The sequence below is a fragment of the Myotis myotis genome, unplaced genomic scaffold, assembly GCF_014108235.1.
Source record: "Myotis myotis isolate mMyoMyo1 unplaced genomic scaffold, mMyoMyo1.p scaffold_m19_p_18, whole genome shotgun sequence".
Lineage (NCBI taxonomy): Eukaryota > Metazoa > Chordata > Mammalia > Chiroptera > Vespertilionidae > Myotis > Myotis myotis.
In genome coordinates this window covers 17113205-17129012 of record NW_023416322.1, presented here as the reverse complement: position 1 = coordinate 17129012, position 15808 = coordinate 17113205, and the positions used below count along the sequence as shown (strand labels likewise).

Below are 15808 nucleotides of genomic sequence, written 5' to 3'. Positions count from 1 at the left end.
TTTTGACCAACTTGCACAAAATATCACTCGTGTTGAGTGTGTCTTTCTGTGATCACAGTAGGAAGGAGTATAAGAAATTCTGAGTCTCATTTTTTTTTTAATCATTGTAAGCACAATCTAAGCCAGCAGTGTCCTGAGCTAGCTAGTCTATTAAGGCAATTCAGTGTTGCTTTCTGAATAGAACATTAAGGTATTGACGATTAGCAACTTATTGTGAGTATTTGAACTCATTTTCAAGGTGATTTGGATTGCTACCAGTGGTATTTCCTCTAGTACAGTTCTTGCCCAGAAGAGGGATAAGGCATGTCTGTTTTATCTTGTGACTGCCACACCTACTCATTGTCATCCATTCAATAAACATTCGGTGAGTGCTTGCTCTTGGCAATGTTCCTGATACTTAATGGGAACTAAGCACATTTTAATTGATAATTAGAACAGAAAAGCACTGAGGATTCGTCTGTGAGTGAGGAGGGAGAGGATAAGGTGATGAGGCGATGGGAACTCTGTTTAGACAAGTCTCTAAGCGCAGTTTCCTATAATTAAGAAAACAATAAGAAGACAGTATTTATTATTATATTATCTTAAATTTATGTCTAGTCCTCACCTCTGGTTCTGATGTTACACCATTTCTAGAGTACAATTAGTCGTAACTAAACAAAGGGTAAGTGTTACAGGGCAACTTCAAGATAATGAACATATTTGCTCCAATGTGAAATACCAAAATAATGTATCGGTTTAATAATGCGAAGGGAACTGAGCTGAACCGACTGACATAAATATTGGTGCTGACTTTGGATCTCCCTTTTGGATGGTGAATGAATGACAATGTTTTACATGTGTGCTTTCTCAAGAAGAAACATGCCTGAGATTAGATAGTACTGTATATCCCTGGTGCCATCCCCCATGCACTCTGCTATCTGGAAGATGTCTGCTCTATCGGTAGAATTAATAATGGCTTTTGAGTGCTTCACATATCAGTTTTTATCCCAAATATGGAGAACAGTCTATTACTTGATCTTAGCGTGGTAGTCAAGGACCAGCCAATGGAGCCTCAATCAGTCTTTCTAGTTCTTTTCAATCACTTTCCTTTATACTCTAGCAAATAAAATGTACTTAAAAACAAACAATATATATATATATATATATAGATGTTTTTTAATTGATTTCAGAGAGGAATGGAGGGGGGGGGGAGAGAGAGAGAGAGAGAGAGAGAGAGAGAGAGAGAGAGAGATGAGAGGGAATCATTGATCAGCTGCCTCCTGCACACCCCACACTGGGGACTGAGCCCACAACCTGGGCATGTGCCCTGAGCGGTAGTGGAACTGTGATCCTGGTTTGTAGGTCAATGCTCAACCACTGAGCCACGCCGGCCGGGCATAAAATATACTTTCATCCTCTCTCCTACCACATTACTGTTTCTTTTCCTGGAATTCCTTTCCTTCCAACGAATCCCCTAAAGCTTAAATGGCAACACTGTCAGCAAGTCTCGTCTGACTTTTTCTGTCTAAAATGCTCTCTTTCCCTCTGCCTTCTCCTGCAATCTTTCTGCACTTCCCTTTTGGATTATTTACACCCTTATTTCATATTTATTTCTGTATAGATTTTCTCTTCCTGTTTTGCTGCAGGCCAGAATTTGTCACTATTATGTATACTAGTGCATGTCACAATGCCTGGGAAAGAACTATATAAGTACTCATGAATAAAAAGTAATGTATTCATTCTGACGATATCTAAGGAAGCAGGCCAAAGGGTTGATTTAGTTAGCGTATGGTTGATGTACTGGCACAAAACACTAACTTTTCCATGATTTAAAATGCTATGAGAGTGGTGTTCTTTTTCCTTCTGTGGTTTCCCTCTGGAACCCTGGTAATTACTTTCCTGTAGTTTTTTGGGACACTTTTACTAAAGAGAAACAATGAATCAGCTTATCTGTATGGTCCATTTAAAAGACTCAGATATTTTCAATTGCCTCTGAGGCAGGTAAAAACATGATAAAAAGAGGTAACTGAAGTTTTATTACATATAAAAGAGAAGGCTGTTTTCTGTCCCTGAATTCTCATTTGTGGGGAAGCTACAAATCCTGGATCTTATTTCTGAGAAGCAATATAAATTTTCCATTCAGGGAGTTATATCTATATATAGAGTATTTGAACATAACCACGGAATGCTTGGGCCAGATTTTGTGTTCTGGTCTTTAAGGGGAACTCCCAGCAAAGATATTAAGTAGTTGTCAGCACCCATTGGATTTAGGTGGTACAAACTGTTTCTATTAGTCGAGGATTATCAGTGTGATCATGTAACTTAACACACCCCCTGGGGTATCTTTCCATTAAGTATATTTGGATAAACTGTCCTGAGATAATCGCCCAAGGAGAGAAGGGAGTGTACCCAACCACATGATGATATTGAGATTTGGAGACTAGTAAAAATATTTTGGTTTTAGATAGCTCTGTTGCTTGCCAGAACCTACCAATGCATTTTCTAAGGATAAGGATATTTTATGCCATACTCAAGTGGCATAAGCTTGTTCAGGAATCGTAATTAAATAAGCCTCTAGTCTATAAAGGCCCACACAAGAAGAATATTACGCTGGCTTCCAATTATTCTCACCTGGTGTCTCTTTTGAATAAACCTGAAGACTACCCCAGGTGTGGTATTTAAAGGGATTAGGTGAAGCATTAATTCAATGTTTTGGGTCAATGGAATGTTTCGTAGATTTTTTTCCTGGAAAATTCCCCAGTTGTTTTGGTCTGCCAATATCAGAGTGTCAACCAAATGGAATGTTTCCTTTTTTATTTTATTTTTTATTTTTTTATTTTTATTATTATTTTTTTAAATATATTTTATTGATTTTTTACAGAGAGGAAGGGAGAGAGATAGAGAGTTAGAAACATCGATGAGAGAGAAACATCGATCAGCTGCCTCCTGCACATCTCCTACTGGGGATGTGCCCGCAACCCAGGTACATGCCCTTGACCGGTATCGAACCTGGGACCTCTCCAGTCCACAGACTGACGCTCTATCCACTGAGCCAAACCGGTTTCGGCTGGAATGTTTCCTTTTTTAATAAAAGGATATCTGTACACGTGTGTGTATATAAATAAGTATGCATGTACATATATTGAAATAGTTTATTCTATGCTTTGGGTACATTTATCTCCTTATATCACATTTCTCTGAACATACAATGCCTAATAAAATGATAGTATTTAAACCTAGCTGGCATTATTATATCTTTGTGTCTGGCACAGTGTCCAGTAAGTTCTCATTAAATATCTGATTGAAACCATAATATTCTTTAATTTGTAAAGAATGGCCTGTCATTTAAGAGCAAATACTTTGAAAAGAGCCGGGCATATATTGTAATTCAAGATCTACTACTTAATATCTTTTTGACCTTGGAGAAATGACCTAACCTCCTTAAGTCTAAGGAAAAGGGGGAGGGGATGCCTACTTAATATTGTCATCATTAAATTAGATGTTGATAAAGTACTTAAATGGGTTTTGGACACATGAATAATAAAATAATTGAATTATTCTTTTTTAATATGTGTAAATTTTATCTATACTTTCTATTAATGCAGATACACACAGTTTTTCAAAAGGTTTGGCCTTGTTGATTATTTTATGAAACATTGAAATTCTTTAGGAGGCATGAAAGTCAGCTCTGTTAGTTACATTTTAATTCAATTTGTAAGAGGGCAGACTTCACATTTAGTACTAGGAGGAGTTCTCACTGGCTCAATACAAGAAAGTTAATTCTCTCCAATGGTCCAGGTCCTGGGGGCGTTGACATGACCTTCTATTTCACACAGTCACCCAAGGTGATGGAGGCACCACCATAATTTAGAACAGGAAGCTTCTTCACTTACTTTAATGGGGGAACAGATGGGAGAATGTACATTGAATTTCAAAAAAAAAAAAAGAAATATGTGTTACTTTTGAGATGAGACAGACATCTGTGAGTGATAGACACCCTTCACACCCTTTCTATCACATTGGCCAGAACTATTATCGGGACCTAATAACATGCTGAAGCTGGCCCAAATGGCTCATGGAGAGTCAATCATGCACGTTCTCTTCCCATATCTGTGTTCAGTGACATCATGTTGGGAGCTTTAAATCAGCCATGATGGTAGCGTTTACACCCAGAAATTGGGAAATGACAAAAATTAGGAATTTCTTTTTTCTTTTTAAAAAAATATATTTTTATTGATTTCAGAGAGGGAGAGGGAGAAAGAGAGAGAGAAACATCAATGATGAGAGAGAATCATTGACCGGCTGCCTCCTGCATGTCCCACACTGGGGATTGAATCCACAACCTGGGCATGTGCCCTGACCAGGAATCGAACCATGACCTCCTGGTTCATAGGTTGATGCTCAACCACTGAGCCATACCAGCTGGGCAGGACTTTCTTTTTTCAAAGAGTAGTTTGACAGAACTCCACTTACCTGACCCCTCTAAAGTGAAAGTGTATTTAGAAATGTAGAATGGTAAATGAATAGTTGGAGGGTATTATTATCTTCTATGCCAAATCAACCTAGAGATTATGCTATCCTAAAATGTTGTGCACAGCCTTAGGTATTAAAGAAAGAGCATTGGACTTGAAATAATTGCAATTTAACATGCTGTGAAGACCTAGGCAAGTAATCATTTCTTTGAGATTCAGTTTCTTTATGGTGCTAAAAAATAATCATTGGATATAATAGGATTTTAGGAGATAATGTATGAACATGATTATCATAATGCTTCTAGAAAAATTCAAAAAATTCTTGATGAATCTGACATTGTCTGGTCCTAGGAGAACCTAAGAAAAGCAGTGGCATTGGGATGACTTTAATATTTATTAAACTTACATGTATTAAGTGCCCATTGAGTAATATTTTGTAGGTGGTGAATATGACATAAGATATCACCTTAAGGGACTTTCAATATAGAGAGGGATTTAATAGCCCTTCATCCTCACACCAGAAATGTAGACCCATCTGCAGTAGAGCTGACCAGAAAGATAACAGGAGCAATGACCATAGTTTTCCATGGAGCTCTCCATGGTACTTGCTCCAAGGGACCTCAGCCTGATCCTTCATTCACTCCAATTCAGAAACCTGGGCTCTGGTCCACTCTGCACCTCTTACTGCTTTGTGAATCCAGGTTCCCTATTGACAGTTTTCTTTGCCAATAGATATCTAGTACAGCCTCATATTTGCCCTGGTTTGGCCTGCATTGTAGCAGCTTGTGTAATTCTGACCCTGACCCTTCACCCTTGACCATGATATTCTAAAGCAGAACAGGAATATAGCTCACTATATTATATATTGTTTGAAATACAACTCTCAGGACTTCCAGCTCATGCAAATCCTATCCAGTGTCTAGTTTCTAGAAAATTTCCTGTTATGCTTGGAGCCATCAGACTGCTCCTGGATTTCCCTCTTCTTAAAAAAACACTACAGAAGCCATGAGGTTAGGCGGATTCTGTGCAGGAGTGATACCTCAAGGAATTCTGTGGAAGAGAGATGCTTTGTGGAGCCAAATTCTAATTTTAATATAGCCTGCAGGTTAAATGTACATGATATAAAGGGCCCCCGGACTTTGAGAGGGTGCAGGGCAGACTGAGGAACACCCCCTCCCCCGAGTGCATGAATTTCATGCACACAGCCTCTAGTAATTTTATAGAGATTTTAAGGGGCTCCCTATTCATCAAATCAGTTTTATTTTAATGCATTATTTAGCAACAGAGGATACCATATTTTCAAACACTTGGGCAATTTCTAATTTTCTCCCTTAGCTAGTAAGCACCACTGTTTCCCACATGGACTCTTTGTCAGCTGGTGTGCACACAGAACCCTTGCCAGACGATCAGCACTTCATAGCCGCCATTTGACAAATTGTGCCATATTTTCCCTGGGGGCCTCAACAGCTGCTTTATTGTGGGGGACTTTCTGAATAGCAAGGCAACTAACAATGATATATGATGTCAGTGAATAAATCGAAATCAGCTCATCATAGTATGGATCATTTGTTTGTCCTCACATGAAACCAGTAGGCAATAGTGTCTTCAATAAAACTGTACATTATCGAAAGCAGCTGAAATTCGTAGACACTCTTTTTGTAATCGTAAAGGAAGTCCCTTATTTAAGTAGGATCATGATCCTTAGGTTCCTTTTTGCGTGTCTGTTATATATGATTCATAGCACACTTTTCTTTTAAAATAATGGAATAAGTGGCACTATTGAGACCTCTTCATTTACACACACAATCCTTTGTAACCCTTAAGAAATTGAGCCCTCGTAATTAGCAGCAGCATTTACGTTAAGAATACAACAACACTGTTTTAATGAAGATGTGGTGTTGTTTTTTTTTTCTTTTTCCTCACTTTTATTTGCCTTTCCTTTGAGTTCCTGCAGGTTCTGCTCAATGAGGAATAAATTTGGTAGTAACTGGAACATATCTCTTCACCTTTCCTCTCCTCATTGCCAAATAATCAGAAGCCATGGTGATTTAGGGAATACGGTGTAGCTAGGCCAGCATTCTGTGCTTGCTGATACCTAAAAACATGTGGAAACTGATACATGTTAGGTGCCCTGGTGTTATCCTGTGAATGCTTTTCTCTCACTCCCAGCTCCTGCTTCTGCTTAAATGCTGCTATCACGTAGTTATCTTACAGTGGTGATAATGTTGACATGAGGATTAAATAAGCCCATGTATTTAAAGAGTCTGGGCACAGAGAACATGACCAATAAATGGTAGTGTTGTTATTGTATCCGGTGGACGTAATCCAGATTACTTATTACTTATACACACATGACTCACTTCAGTACTTAGTATCCTTCTTCATTTAGTTCAGTCATCACCCCCTTTTAGGCAGTTTTAGCTGAATTTTTAAGCTTCTTTGCTCCTTTTATGTATTTCTGTGTATGGTATCTATTTCAATCACTACATCGCATTAAAGGTTTCTCTTGATTCATCTGTCCCCTCACTGGCCATGAGCTCTTAAAGCCTGAGGACCATGTTACACTCAATTTGAGTCTGAAGCAGCTAGGGCTTGGCTGGGACATTGCTGAGTTCAGTGGTGTTGGTTGGCTGAGGTCAGCCGTCCTGTCTGTATCTTCTCAGAGCCACCGAGAAAGTAAATATCTTTCTTAATGAACCTGAATAGTGTTTGGGGGAGAAGATTTAGTCATTAATTCATTTCCTCAGTATTTGCTGAGCATCTATCATGGTTCATACAGTCAAAGAAACTACGATCCATGTCTTCATAGAACTTTTACAGATTTACTTAAGGCTCACTCACCAGTGACTAAAACCCTCTATCTTTCACCATTGGGCATTCAGTGCATTAGTGAATTGTATTTCAGAGCAGTCCCCTGGGGCATGGATCATAAAACATGCATTTACATTATAGAATCATAGTTCAGTTCAGAATACTGAGTTCAGAGCCTCAACTATTGGACATCGGTCTTAATAAGCACCCTACAGTTTCTAATACTGGTGTTCCGTGGGGCCGGCTCCCTGGATCGGCTGCTGATGGGGTTTGTCATTTGAACATTTTCAGACTTCCAGCAGTGGAAGGCACTCTGTTCGCATCACTGGCCTCAGCACTATTGATTTCCGAGCTGGTTTTTCCCGAAAGCCCACCCTGGACTTCAAGAAAACAGTCAGCAGACCAGTGCAAGGTTTGTATGTGCATATTGCTTTAAAGTGACATAATAGAGATCCAAGTGAAAATGTTTCTCAGAATGTCTGTGATTTTATGATTCTGACTAGTCAATAAAATTGGGAAACAGACCATCTTTAAACATGATTGCACTCTTGGCTTAGTCACTGTTTTCCAGCGTGTAGTCCCAAGACCAGTGGTACTGAAATCTCTCAGGGAGGTGCTAAAAAATGAAGATTCCTGTGCCCTGCCCCAGATCTCCTGCGTCAGACCCTCAGGAGGCAGGGCCTAGGCATGTGTACTTCCAGGAGTATCCCAGTTGATTGCTATACTTACTAAACTTAGATCTTGAGTCTTTCTCTTACTAACATCTATAAATTGATTTGTTGTCAAGGTGCAGAGGTAAATTTTGTGCATATATATGGCTAAAAAGTTAAAGATATTATATATCATTATATGTTTAAAGGTAAAATTATTGCTGATTTTTAAGCTTGTTCTTCCTCTTAGTTTATTTATGCATGATTACTTAGAGTTTTAGAGCTATTAAACAAGCTCAATACTACTGTGACTCTTTAAAATTTTTTTCTGGGTTTTCATTTATTTTTATTGCATTTATTGGAAGGATACAAATAGTGAACTTTAAAAATATGTGGTCAAACATCATATAACAGTATTCACAATTATAATGTTTCTACATGTAAACATAGTTAATAGACTACAGAATAATCACTTGGGATTTCCTAAGTACCTCTGGCCATGAATAAACTGTCTTAATGTGGAAAAGACTGTAGAACTTGGCCACACTTTATAGGACAGTCAGAGTACTCATACTTATGGTACTTATTATCTGTTATTATTAAAATACAAACACTTCGTATCACACCTCATTTGAATATTACCTGTAAATAATAATGAAGTCTTTCTCTTCCAGGAATCCCTACTTATGTGCTTCTGAACACTTCCGGGCTTTCCGTCCCAGCTAGAGTAGATCGTCTTGAACTTCTCAGTATCTCAGGCGGTTCTCTGAAGACTATTCCTGTGAAATATTACCCGGAGCGGAAACCTTATGGCATCTGGAACATTTCTGACTTTATGCCACCAAGTGAAGCTTTCTTCCTCAAAGTAGCAGGTTATGATAAGGACGATTATCTCTTCCAGAGAGTATCGAGTGTTTCCTTCTCTAGTATCGTCCCAGGTGAGACATCATTTCATTCAATACTGGAGTATTGATAGCTTAAAGAGGGGGGAAGGTGATGTAGTCCTATAGGTAAACAATCATCCTATATAATAAAAGGCTAATATGCAAATTTCCCCTCAACCAGGAGTTCAACCGGGAATTTGACCAGGGAGCAAGGCCCACAGGCCAACTGCCCACGGCCCCTCCCCATGGCTGGCTCCACCCCCAATCAGCCCCCACACCCAGATTGGGGGTGGGGCCAGCCAGCCAACTGCCTGCGGCCCTTACCCCTGCCAGCCCAGCCTGATCCACCCCAATTGGGGCAGGTTGACTGGAACCCAACTGTGCGCAAATTCGTGCACCAGGCCTCTAGTAGACTATAAAGTTAAAAATAATATCCTCACATTGTTACTGGGTTACTGATTTGATGAGTGTTTACACATAGGTTATGTAGTCTTTAACTTTTCTTGACTATGAAATAGCACATCAGAGTTTCATGTTAAGGCTCATTGATTATAGATCTGAACATTTTGATCATGTCAATCAATGTAAGAAGTCAAACTGGGAAATTCTGGTGCTCTTATTCTCTCTGCAAAGCCTGGCATATGTGTTTAATTTTTGAATAATCTATCTAAATGGGCTAAATGGACTAAACGTTTATGTGCAATTGTCAAGAATACTGTAAACAATTGGTGATGACTCAGCCTTTAAGTGGTAGGTTGGTTTGTTAGTTAATTAGAAAACTAGTTACTTTTATGTTTCCTATTACCTAGAGATGATATCATAGCTTAGAGATTATTTGGAGGCATCAGGTAGCTTTTTAATTTGCCTATATTTGAGCTACTTCTTAGCTCTGATAACAATTCTGATCAAAATTTTAGCATTGTAGGTGAAGATGTAGGATTGTTTCTAATATTGTCCTATTGTGTGAAGGAACAACATTTATCATTTATACATAAGGCTGTGATTTGGAGTATTAGAAACAGCTCTATAGCTATTGTTTAAAGTTGTAAAAATGTTGAGAATAGAGCCAACATCAGTGTTTCCTAATTTACAATATTCAAAGTTGGTTGTCTCAGCCCCTACATTGAATACTTTAAAATCTATTGGATTCTTAAAAATGAATTTTTCCATTCTTTTCAGAAAAATAATCACCCTATAAATTCAATTATAAGATGTGAGTTCTTTTCAAATATTTAATTTTTGAAATAAAAATGTTTTCAAAATTGGGGATATAGTGTAACTAATTTGGTAGCTTTTTTTTCTATCCTGGTAGTATCAAAAATAATGCCACATCTTAAAATCAATGGAATCTTAGATTCAATGAATACTTTAGTAAGGGGTTCATGAAGACATTGGAATTAATAAGCTTTTAACAAAGATAATTAAAGTGATTTTTAGGGGATTTAGATTAATTGGAATACAGAAGATTTACAGGAATAATTAAAGTATGAAGATTTTGTATGGCTTACCAGGAAGTACTCAATATCATTGTAACCTTCTCGCCCATGTTCTTTTTTCCCCTAGATGCTCCCAAAGTTACAATGCCTAAGAAGACCCCAGGATACTACCTGCAGCCTGGCCAAATTCCCTGCTCTGTTGAAAGTCTTTTGCCCTTTACCTTGAGCTTTGTCAGAAATGGACTCAAACTCGGAGTAGACCAGTATTTAAAGTGGGTACATGTTTCTATTAATAATTGATAGCATTAAACATCTAAATAGAAATAATACTTATTTGTAGAAGATACTTATTTTAATGTGTTTTTTTATTGGGAATTCTCATGTATTTGCTCTATGGTCTTGGACTATAGCAGTGACCAAGACAGACACAGCTCTGTGCCCTTGTGGAGCTTGTATGTGATGGAGGAAGACCGAAAAGAGATGCTAAATATAATATGTTAATATATAAATGCTAGAATACATTCAAGAGTTGACTTAGGCTCTAGAGAACCTGAGTTTTATACAATTTGAAGGTCCCTTGTTAAATCAAAAAATTAAAAGTTATAATACAAAGTTAGGTACCGAACCTTGGAGGGGTCCTTGCTAATGAGAGGCCCTGTTATTGGCTTATGAGTAAGCAGGTCTCTGAATCTGATGGAAAGTTTTAGGATCAGTGAATGTGTTCAGTGTTAAGGCACAGTGTAGAGCAGGTTAATTGGGATGAGTAAGGTGAGTAGTTCAGGTGCTTGTACAGGTTTTGGCCAAGGATATTTTTCTATTGAATTTTAGAGAGAGTAGAAGGGAGAGGGAAAAACAGAGAGAGAGAGAAAGATTGATGTGAGAAAGCCCCTCGATTGGTTGCCTTCTGCAGGTGCCCCTGACTAGGGCCAGAGATCGAGCCTGCAACCGAGGTACTTGTCCTTGACCGGAATCAACTTAGGACCTTTCAGTCCACAGGCCGACGCTCTATCCACTGAGCCAAACTGGCTAGGGCTACCAAGTTATGATTTAAAAATTCAGGATAAGGGGCATTTGTGCAAAGACCTGAACGTAGTTGCAGAGGTGTACACATATATCCGGGAAGAGTGTGTACACACCAGGACCAACAAGTGCGCATGCCCGAAGGCTGGAGTGAGCAGGGCATGTGTGGAAGAAAGGCAGGAAGGAAGCCAGTGTGGCTGGAGCCCCGTGAGCCTGGGGGGAAAAGGCAGAAGATGAGGTCAAGGAAAAGTGGTGTGTGCTGGGGGTGGGGTGACAGGTGGAGCACTAACCTGCGTGGCCACTGCATACAGGGGTAGGCAAACGTATTTTCACAGTTATGAGTACATGAAACAGAGTTCATTTTTGTATTATTATTTATTAATTATGGTATTATTTTCCACAAGAACCACTGGAAGCCTACTCTTGCCCCACCCCGTAAAACAGGGGGAGTGGGCCAGAGCGCACCAACTGCCCTTGTGAAAATGGGTAACTTTTTTAGACAAATATCAGTGATCTAATAAAAATGACGTAGGCCTTGAAAACTGGAGGGTGATTTCTGGAAAATGGTTTTTGTTTGTTGTTTTTTGTTTGTTTTGGTTTATTTTTTTAAACTCAGAATGAAACCAACTACATTTTGGAAAAAAAACTCTAGGAATTATTTTATAAAACTTTCCTACTGTTAGTTCAATATTAATGTAAGTAACTTCCATAAGATGTTAAATACTTGAAATTCTTCGTTTATGCAGTCCCTTTATGAGGTGGTCGTTTTAAGTCAAAACTATGGCAGAAATGTTCCCTATAAATTTAGAAACTTTTCCATTACTTAAAGATTGAACTGCAGTATTTCCTGCCACTTTTTTCTCACATAGTATATCTTGATGATTTACTTAGCTACATATTTAATAACCATAAATCAAACACAACTGACCAGGATAGCCAATGATGAAGCTACATAACTGACTGATGAAATCAAACCACTCTGCTTCATGTTGAAAGCGTAACATTTTTCAAAGACACGGGGTTCTTTATAAACACTAATTTCCATGCAGTTTCTGGGAGGTAAGCCACAAGAATTCTTTCTCTCATTTTTCCAGCTCTGTGATGCAGAGATGTGACATGCCTTACTGACACATATTAAAGCTTTTTGGATGTGAGAGGCTAAAGACAGAATTAGGTGTGGGTGATGATGGATTGATACTCTAACCCCGATTCACTCGAACATCTCTGGTTAGATTTCCGAATAATGTGAGACAGAGGGCTGAGTCTTGGTTATGTGAGTCACTGATCCCTAAGGGATGGAAGGTAATTAGTTTGCATTAACAGCAGAACACATTTTTATTTATGTTCTTTCCCCTGTTCCAAAAGGCCATTCCTTCAAAACTTTTTACTGTCGCCATGTTGTCTTAATGTCAACTGAGAAGGCTACGTGAAAGAAAAAGTGATTGTCATGTAATATTGCATAAATAAGAGAGGAACTAGAATAATTGTAGAGAATATTCTTCAAGCAATCCATATGCTGATTATGTCTCTTGGAACAAATCACTTCTTTCTGGATCTCAATGTCTCTTTTTTATAACGAGGAACTAGAAGAATTGTCGCTTTCTGTTCTAAATTTCCATATGTCATGTTTTTGATGAATCCTGATAAATGTTTGCCTCTGAAGTGGGCCCCTGCAGAGGATATAGAAGACTCATGTATTTTAAATTTCTGCCTTCCTGGAACCGACTAGTTTCTCTAGACCAGGGGTGGGGAACCTTTTTTCTGCCAAGGGCCATTTGGATGTTTATAACATTATTCGAGGGCCATACAAAATTATCAACTTAAAAATTAGCCTGCTAAAAATAAATTAGCCTGCTGTATTTGGTCAAACATGTAATTAACTCACCCCTAATGCTATGGCAGGGCCAGACTAATTTCAAGGATCTGATAGGGCCCCCAGGCCAGACATTCCCCACCCCTGCTCTAGACACAGGCATTTATAAAGCCGGGTGTGGTATGCTGCTGTTTAACATTCAAGATACAGCTTAGGTGATCAGTACAGCATCGAATCAAGTCTGAGTCTGTTTTTCTCTGAATGTGACAATAAGGACCACTGGCACCCGGCACATACGCCATGGAAGGAAATGACATTAACTGAATCGTCTCAGTTACTAAGGTATATGGGCCAGTGGTATTTAGTTTCTGACTTTTCTGATGATGGGAACCTGTGCCTTAACTTTCTCTTGCCAACTGTAGGTTAGTGCTGACTGCGCACTGGGTGCTCAGTTACTCCTCCACGGGTGTTTGATGGTGAGTGTGGTACCCTTGGACGGCGGGAGACCGGGAGTTACTGCTGTGGGGCATTATTTCTGACTTCAGTGGAAGGTGTCCTGGTCAAGGGCATATACCTTGGTTGCAGGTTCCCCAGCCCCGGTTGGGGCACATGCAGGAGGCAACCAATTCATGTGTCTCTCACGTCGGCGTTTCTCTCTCCCTTGCCTCCCTCCCTCCTACTCTCTCTAGAAATCAATGGAAAAATATTCTCGGGTGAAGATTTTTTTTAAAAAAGTCTATTTTCTACCTTGAAACTGGTTGAATTGCTTTGTTGAAGAACCTCAGTGAACATGTCCAAAAACTGGAAATGATCACGAAGGAGAGAGGTTTAAGCAGTATTTCTCTAACAGCTCTTTATCTTATACTTTGACACAGCCAGACAGTATTTCTATAAAGAATTTTATAATCTCCATAACTTATTGTCTTTGTTCAGAGTAGAGAAGCTGAACTTTCTAATTGAAATATAAAAGCTGTTCAGTTTTAAGCTAGAAAGAACTCTGCAGCTTAATTAATTAATTTATTCATTTTTAATTTATTGATTTTAAGAGAGAGAGAGAGAGAGAGAGAGAGAGAGAGAGAGAGAGAGAGACATCAATTTGTTGATCCACTTAGTTATGCATTCACCACTTGATTCTTGTATGTGCCCTGACCAGAGATGGAACCTGCAACCTTGGCGTATTGGGACAACAGTCTAACCCTGAGGCACCTGGCCGGGGCTTATTTGCCTTACGGTGTTCTTCTGAGTGAAGACTTCAGAACAGATAAGGGAACCACTGCTTTCAATGGGTCATGTTTTCATAGTAACTAGAAATGTTTCTGTTTTCTTACCCCAGAGAATCCGCCAGTGTGAACTGGGATATTGAAAAGGTCACTTTGTCTGACGAAGGCTCCTATGAGTGCATCGCTGCCAGCAGTGCGGGGACCGGACGGGCACAGACGTTTTTTGATGTGTCAGGTGATTGTCACTGATCGCTTTGGAGTTGGCTGGGCATGAATGCAGTTATGGAAATGGAGTGTTTGCTTATTCTGGCCTCACCACCTATGAGCTGTGTGACCTTCCTTGGGCCAATTACTTAAGGACTCAGTGTCTTGGCGTCCCTATTATTAAATGACAGTAACAGTAACAGTATCTCATGGTGGGAGTGTGAGGGTTCAATGACATAGTATATATAATAACGTAGAGGAGAGTCTGGCACATAGAAATACTTAATAGACTTTAGCTATTGTTACTATTTTTCTATTGTTGTTATCATTATTGTTATTGTAGAGACTTAACAAATCATTTTTCTCATGGCCATATAGCATTTTTCTTTGAAAAAATAAAATTTGTGAAAAGGAAGGGATCTGTTCTGATAATATTAAGGTTAACCTTTCTGTGTCCTCCCATATTCATAATGAGCACAGAGCTTTCATGAATGGGTCCTGGCATAGAACGTGATCACATTTAAGAAACACAGGACTTCAGGGCTACAATTTTGGTGTTAAGAAGGGCAGAATACAGGCCCCTAATTTCACATGTAGATAATATGTTTCCTATGATTAAATGGGAGGCAAGGCTCAAATTATTTTATCAGATAGATTATCTTTTAGTGAAAAACATTTATTTGCCTCTAATCTCCCAGAATTCTTAGGAAACAAAAAAACTGCCATGTCTAATCAATGACCAGAATTTAAGCCACTTGGTCAGCACATATTTAGAATCCGTTGCATTGTTTCAACTGAATTATTTTCTGCCTGCCTTGTAGACTGGCGTTGCCGAGTGTTTAATAGTGAGTCCATTCTGACCTCAGTGTGGCTGCTGAATGTCTGGCAATGTCTGTACCTGTTTTTAGCACTGATGTGTACTTTCTTGAGACCACTTAGGACAAAAGAAGCTTTATAATTGCAGGACAGTTCAGAAGAGTAGGACTTAATGTTTGTTATCAATACGTCCAAGCTGAACTTTAAAACGGAGGCGTGCAAGCATGTTCTTCATGTAGTAAATTATTTGTATTCTCTTATTCTTAGAAAAATAAAGTTTGTCCTCTGGAACAATTTAGCAAGTTGACATGCATCATAAAGCATTCATGTTTTCTCATCTCCAGTAATTATGCAAAGTTCTGGAATTGTGTCAACATTCCGCAGCTTCTGGGAAAACAAACTCTGAGCACTGGAGTTGCTTTCCCAGCAACATGCATGAAGGGAAGGACAACAAGGGAAAGAGGTTGGAGTGAGTTGATGCAGACATCTCGCATAAATAACTG

At 38.9% G+C, this 15808-nt stretch overlaps 1 protein-coding gene across 1 annotated transcript in view; it reads left to right on the top strand.

The window, feature by feature from the left end:
* HMCN1 (hemicentin 1) overlaps window positions 1-15808 on the top strand; it is a 377912-nt gene that overhangs the window by 153211 nt on the left and 208893 nt on the right. Inside the window, exons 7-10 of the mRNA XM_036343707.1 lie at window positions 7554-7674; window positions 8587-8850; window positions 10360-10504; window positions 14399-14520. Coding sequence (XP_036199600.1) covers window positions 7554-7674; window positions 8587-8850; window positions 10360-10504; window positions 14399-14520 — 652 coding nt within the window. The remainder of the gene's footprint in view (window positions 1-7553; window positions 7675-8586; window positions 8851-10359; window positions 10505-14398; window positions 14521-15808) is intronic.